Source organism: Gracilinanus agilis, chromosome 2 (genome assembly GCF_016433145.1).
Source record: "Gracilinanus agilis isolate LMUSP501 chromosome 2, AgileGrace, whole genome shotgun sequence".
NCBI lineage: Eukaryota > Metazoa > Chordata > Mammalia > Didelphimorphia > Didelphidae > Gracilinanus > Gracilinanus agilis.
In genome coordinates this window covers 555,818,260-555,824,988 of record NC_058131.1, presented here as the reverse complement: position 1 = coordinate 555,824,988, position 6,729 = coordinate 555,818,260, and the positions used below count along the sequence as shown (strand labels likewise).

The window sequence follows — 6,729 nt, the reverse complement described above, 5'->3', positions numbered from 1 at the left end:
GAGAGAGAGAGAGAGAATAATTCCAATTGTATTGACCATACAGGATTGTGGTGAGTGTGAGTTTCCAGTAAAAAATGACTATGAAAGTACTTTGGAAAGTAAGAGACTATTATTAAGTTGGAGCTGAAGCTGGAGCTGAAGCTGGTAATCAGAAGAGTACTAAGGGACCATTCCCAGGATCCATAATACCCAAGGCGGGTCCTGCATGGAGACGTTATGGATCAACATACACAGGAACCCGGGGTAAGCCTGTACAGGCTAAGCTGATCTTCTTGTACTTGGGGAAGCTCACATATGCGCAGTTGGGGTAATAACCAAACCCTTGGAGGACACATAGGGTCTGTTTGAAGCAATGGTCACTTGTATGGCAATTTTTTCTCCCTACTTTGCAGGCCTTCACACTCTGGGCTTTGCACACATCCAGAATGGCTCCTGCCATAGCATGGATGAAAGTGTTCTCCCGCTTGCATTTGCCCCTCTCTGAGATCTGACGCCTCCGAATCATGACCGTGCAATACTTTCTATTCCCCCCAGGTATGAAGCTCTTTGGATTGTCCACATGAAACCGCCAGAATCTTTGGATCCTGGTCTCCCTTCCATAGAAATCACACCCCGCTGGCGGCAGTAGCAAAGAGAGCAGGAGCAGCAGCAGCGAGAGAGACAGAGGCAGATGGATTGTCTCAGGAGCCATGGCTAGATCCCTAGCCAGAAAGAATGAAGAGAAGAGAGGGTCAGAGCTGGGACTTACTAATGACACCCCGAGTTATCCAGGGAGAGTTTCAACATTTTCTACTGTGTATGTACCTCATCCTGACCTGCCCAGCTCCTAATCTGTGCCCCCCAAGTCCCACCTTCCCTCCGACGTCTTACCCACATATTTATTCCTTCTCTACCCAGGGCCTCCTTTTTAACCCTTCAGACTGCTGTTCTACTTTCTCATTGAACTAACCTTTCTTCTGCCTCCCTGGTGCTGGAGAGTATTTGCCAGATTTCTTCCCTTTTTTGTTATCCAGATCCTGACCATGCCACATCTTCCCTCCTGGTAATAAGTCAGAAAGACAAACTATCCCACCTAGAGTCCAGATCAAACACACACAGTTGTGAAGTTGTTGGCTATATGTCTATGACATATGTATGTATATATGTCATTCCATACATATAAAATATACTCTATTATAAATATGTATTTTAATATATAACAATTATACATTATACTGTACCATTTTAATAAATATACATTCCTATATCTACATATCCATCTATAGTTCTCTATGTGTATATGTGTTATATACACATTATATTTATTATATACACAATTATATATATACACTATACATATTATATATACCCAATATATATATACACATTCCAGGATAAAAACAAAATCTTTCCTGTATGTATGTATCATGGCAAAAGCCAAGGCATTCTTCATCTAACCAGATTAGGTGACAAGTTTTAGATTCTTTCACGTGGAGCCCTCTATTCAACTATCTGGATTCAGTCACTTCCAGGATCAGTATCCTTCTTGCACTGATTCTCTGAGTCTGTATTCTTTTTCTAGTTCCAATCCTTTTTCTTCTCCTGGGCTAAGCTTATTTAATTCTCTTCCAGTGTTATCAGGGAGCCCAAAATCTTTTCTTGTTTTCAGATTTTACTGAAATACCATTTTCGTTTCTTGGAATGTCCTTCTCCCCACACCACAGACACTTGATTTCAACTTTAATTTATTGTTTTTCAGAATACGTGCTATTTCTCCTGGAGGAACTAGAAAGAATATCTTTTTTTACCCATCAGTAATTAATCTTCAATAATTAGTTCTGATCGTTTCATATTCACATGCAGACAACAGCAGGATAGTTTACACCCAGCTATATGCTACGAGGTGTGTGTACACATGGTATGCCTACATGCTTCTGTGCATGTGTGTGTATGTGTGCAGGTTGGGAGGGAGTAAATTTGTCATCATTCAACCACCCCCATTGATTGGTAGAATGAACATGAAACAGGAACTTAGGAGTCAGGATTGTGAATCTGTATAACATTTGAAAAGTTGCTTAACCTCCCCGAGCCTCATTTCCATATCTGTAAAATGCTAGAATTTGATGAGATGATCTCTAAGGCCCTTTCTAGCTTTAGGATTCTGTTATTTTAAGTGAATCTTTTGCCCAGAGCCACATACTCTCCATAGTTTCAAGACCTTACCCCAGTACTCTCCTCCAAAGAATAAGGACTGGTATTTCTATAATCATTCTACATAAAAATCCTTTAGATTTTCCCCAGAATCAAAAAAAATTGATGAAATATTTTACTTGCCTTTTTGTCTTATGTCAAATATGAACGAGGAGGGTAGAGATGTTAATACAGATTGAAAATGTTCCCTAATCCATCTATTTCTCTCAACTTTATAATATAAGGGGCAAGGAGGAAGGTGGGGCTCTTTTTTTTACACCAGAAAATGAAGACCAATTTCAATCTTTATTTTGAGGTCAATTTAACTTTCATCAGAATAAATCTACCTCTCTCAAATCAATTCTCTCAGTTATGAGAATTCTCCTAGGTTTTATCCTTAGCCTTTTGTTCATCTATGTTTGTTTGTTTTTGTGATCCCAGCCACTCTCAAAACACTGTAAATAACTCTTAAATAACTATTTCCATTTCTGACCTCTCCATTTGGATGATTCACCAACACTTCAAAACCAGTATGGCTCAAAGTGAATTTCCCATCTGTCTTCCCACAAACCTAGCTGATTCCTTCAATGTCCCTATTTCTGTTTTGGCACTAGGCACTGAGACGCAAATCCTTGGCACCATCTTTGACTTTTCCCTCTCCCTTACTTTCCCTCACTTCCCTCTTGTCTACAAATAAATTCCATTTGTCAAGACCTGATAGTTCTTCCTCTGAATTAACACATACATCTACCCATTACTATCAACTCTTGTTGTAACACCTAGTTTGGGCTCTCTTAACATCTTACCTAGACATTTGAAATAACCTCTTAACTAGACTTCCTGTCTTGAGTCAATCTCTCTCTTTTTTTAAATCCTTACCTTCTGTCTTAAAATCATACTAATGATTCATTCTAAGGCAGAAGAGTAGCAAGGGCTAAACAGTTGTGGTTAAATGACTTGCTTGGGGTTCACACAGCTAGAAAGTGTTCAATCCCTTTCCCAATCTATCCTTCACACTCTGGCCTCAGAAACCTTCTTAATGTACCATCCCCACTAGGTCACACTTCTCCAAAACCTCCCACTGCTTTCTATTATCTCTAAATAAAATATAAACATTTGATCCTAGTGAAATAGCTGCTTAAAGACTCCACCCACTTATCCCCCAGGCCATTAGGATAGTGCTAAAGATTTTTTGGAGAGCAGTTTAAGTTTATTTTTACTAAGCATCCCAGAGTTTGTGATTTTGGCTCATCTCACTAGCCCTAGGAAAAGAAACACCATGTCAGACCACTGGTACTGCTAACACTTTGTTTCCCTTCTCCAGTGTCCACCTTCACACTACCTCTTCTGCCCCAATCAGGATTGGTCCCATCCTCATCTCTTCTGATTTCTTAAAAATTTATCCTCTGGACTTCCTGACTAGCAAGATGAAACAAAACTATAAATTGAGCCTCGTTAATGAGGGTCTAAGCCACTTTTCCCATGAGATCCTCAACACAGATCCATTCTCTTGTTGGAGCCAGTCAAATTGGTATTACATTCATATTAAAAAAACTTTTACAATTAAATGCCTGCTTTCCTTTAAAATTCTCTCATCTCCTCTACCCCAACATACATTTCAACCAAAATGGAAATGGAATTCTAATCCATCAATCTGGTCCTACCTAGTCTCTCATCAGTTTCCTTTTGTTCACACGATTCCCCAAGCCTGGAATAAAATTTCTGTGCTTCATATGCCTCTTGAAATCATTCTTGTTCTTAAAGACTCAGTTTAGGTTCAACCTTTTACAAGAAGTCCAACTAACCTTGACCTTTTGACCCCTCAAGACCAGCTACTAAAAATTTCCACAGCACTTTTTATGAACATCTGCTTTGCATGGATCACATAATCCCTTTTTATTAAAATGAGATCAAATGAGATATTTGTAAAACTCTCAGTAGTTTCTGAGACACAGTAGGTGCTTAATAGAAGCTTGTTCCAGCCCCTCTTTCCCTCTACCTTATTTTTTTATCACATTTGTATATACATTTTCTCTTCTTCATCCTCTATTTTATTACAAATTCCTTGATATCAAGGTCTATGTCAGTTTGTCTTCATATCCCCAGTACTGAGCACAGTGCCTTTGCCCAATAAATGGTTAATCGAATTGAATTTGACCTATCTGTGATGGAAATAAGTTGGTCATTGTCTCTTGTTCAGCATCCTTTCATTGACTTGAAGGTGGTTATCAAGTGCCCCCCACATCTTTCTCTGTGCTTACCTAAATAATCCATTTTCCTTTATCCAATTGTTTCATCATCACCAACTTAGCCAGCTCCTTGTACTCTATTGTTCAGTGTGAGGCTGACTAGTTACCAGGCTGGTTGTCCTCTGTCTCCAGCATCACATTCTTATATGTTTTACATATGTATCTCATCTGTATTTCATGGTGTTAATATTCCCTAGTGAGAGAAGTTAAGACTTATCACCTTTCCTTTGCTGAAACCCCAGCAAAGGAGATTGTGGAAGAGGGAAGGGGTACTAACTGGGATACATCTGGTCCTCTTCTGGAATCTATGAATTTACAGTTTCCTAATGAAGTACATCATCTGTGTCCTTCCCACCCCCAAATTTCCTACCAATGCTTCCTGCAGCTCTCTAAAGGTCTTTATTTCTTCGGTGCTCCCTCCAGAGATGGGAATGTAAAAAGGGTCAGACATTCTGTTGAGCCCAGCAGGCAGAAATAGGAATGACTAGAGAATACAAAGTAATTGATTTGAATTAGCTTTAAGTTAAAATTTTCAAAAAGTTCAAACTATCCAAAAGTGAAATGGATTTTGTCAGGAGGTAGTAGGATTTCCTCCATTAGATGTCTTCAAGGAAAGGATTGATGATTGCTTGTTTGGGGTGTTGTAATGGTCAGATACAGGTTGGACAACATAACTTCTGAAGTCTCTGTGAATCTCTTTCCTCACCAGAACCATATGAAAAAGGTATTGTAAACTTATTTGGCTGAAAAAATTAAGACTATTTCCTAAGAGCTCTCCCCCCCCCACTCTTCATTTCATATCCCTTAGATATCTTCTCCTACATTCCTGCCTTCACCCCTATCACATGAAGAGGTGGCCTTTCTCCTTGTCAAGCCACATCTCTCTACATGTCTAGGTGGTCTCATTCCATCTTATCTTCTTCAGGATATCCACTCCATATCCTAAAATAAAAACAAACGTGGATTCTTACATTACCACTAGCTATCACCTCATAAATCTCTTCTCTTTGACCTCCTAGAGATCATCTATAATTGGTAACTCTATTTCTTTTCCTCTCCCTCTCTTCTAAATTCTCTGAAATCTAGCTTACAACTTCATTGTTCAACTGAAATAGCTCTCTCCAAAGTTACCAATGTTTATTTAACTGCCAAATCTAATATTCTTTTTCTTAATCTTCATCCTTATTGACATTTCTACAGCCTTGGACACTAACCTCCTCCTTTATATTCTCTTCTCTCTGGATTTTTGTGACACTTCTGTCTCCTGGTTTTCCTCCATCTACCTGACCATTCCTTTCAGTTTCGTTTGCTAGATCTTCATCTAGATCTTCATTCAATCTTCTGATATGGGTGTCCCTTGAGACTCTGTCCTAGGTTTTCTTTTCTTTCCCTCTATGCTATTTTACTTGGTTTCATCAGTTCCCATGACAAATTATTATTATCAATTATCATCTCTCTGCAGATGATTCTCAGATCTATTTGTCCAGTCGTAACATCTCCTCTGACCTCCAGTCTTGCATCATCAACTGCATGTTAGACATATCAAACTGAACATCTTACAAACATTTTTAATTGACATGCACAAAATTGAATTCATTATCTTCTCCCCTACACCCTACTCTCCCATCTTCTTAACTTCTTTATTACCGTGGAGGTAGTGTATTACACTACCATCTTCCAAGTCAAGTAGGCTTGAAGTCTTGGTGTCATCTTCAGCTCCTCACTCTTTCTCACTTCACATTTCAAATTAATCAAATCTTTTTGTTTCTACCTTCATAACATCTCTTGTATATGCACTCTTCTCTCCCCTGATATTGCTACCACCTATGTCCAGGCTCCCATCACCTCATGAAATGGACTATTGCAATGACCTAATTTCCCTGTCTTATTTCACTGCCCACTCCAACTTAACCTCCACTCAGCTGTTAAATTGATCTTTCTAAATTGAAGATTTGTCTGCGTCAACCTCCTTTCCCTCATCCATCTAATAAATTTGAGTTGTCCCCTGTTATAAATTCAATAATAAAATTATAAACCCTTAATTATAAAATCCTTTGTTTTCTAAGTCTTTCATAACCTCACCTCTTCCATCTTTCTAGTCTTATACTTTACTCTCCTCCAGGTACTTTATAATCGAATGACACTGGCCTTGTTGCTATTTCTTGTGTATAATACTCCATCTCTAGACTCAGGGCATTTCACTAGCTGCCCTCCATCCTTGAAATATACTCCCACCTTGTTTCTATCTCCTGATTTCCTTCAAATACCAGCTAAAGTCTTAACTCCTGCAAGAATCCCTCCCTAATCCCCC

At 38.9% G+C, this 6,729-nt stretch overlaps 1 protein-coding gene across 1 annotated transcript; it reads right to left on the bottom strand.

Moving 5' to 3' along the window:
* Nucleotides 1-214: 214 nt before the first annotated feature.
* LOC123236898 (ribonuclease pancreatic-like) lies at nt 215-691 on the bottom strand. Its single transcript, XM_044663401.1, has one exon. The coding sequence runs from the start codon at nt 689-691 to the stop codon at nt 215-217; it is 477 nt and encodes a 158-aa protein (XP_044519336.1).
* Nucleotides 692-6,729: the final 6,038 nt, after the last annotated feature.

Bases quoted from the DNA above. Each gene is read 5' to 3' on its own strand.
- LOC123236898 (XM_044663401.1), bottom strand. From the start codon at position 691: ATGGCTCCTGAGACAATCCATCTGCCTCTGTCTCTCTCGCTGCTGCTG.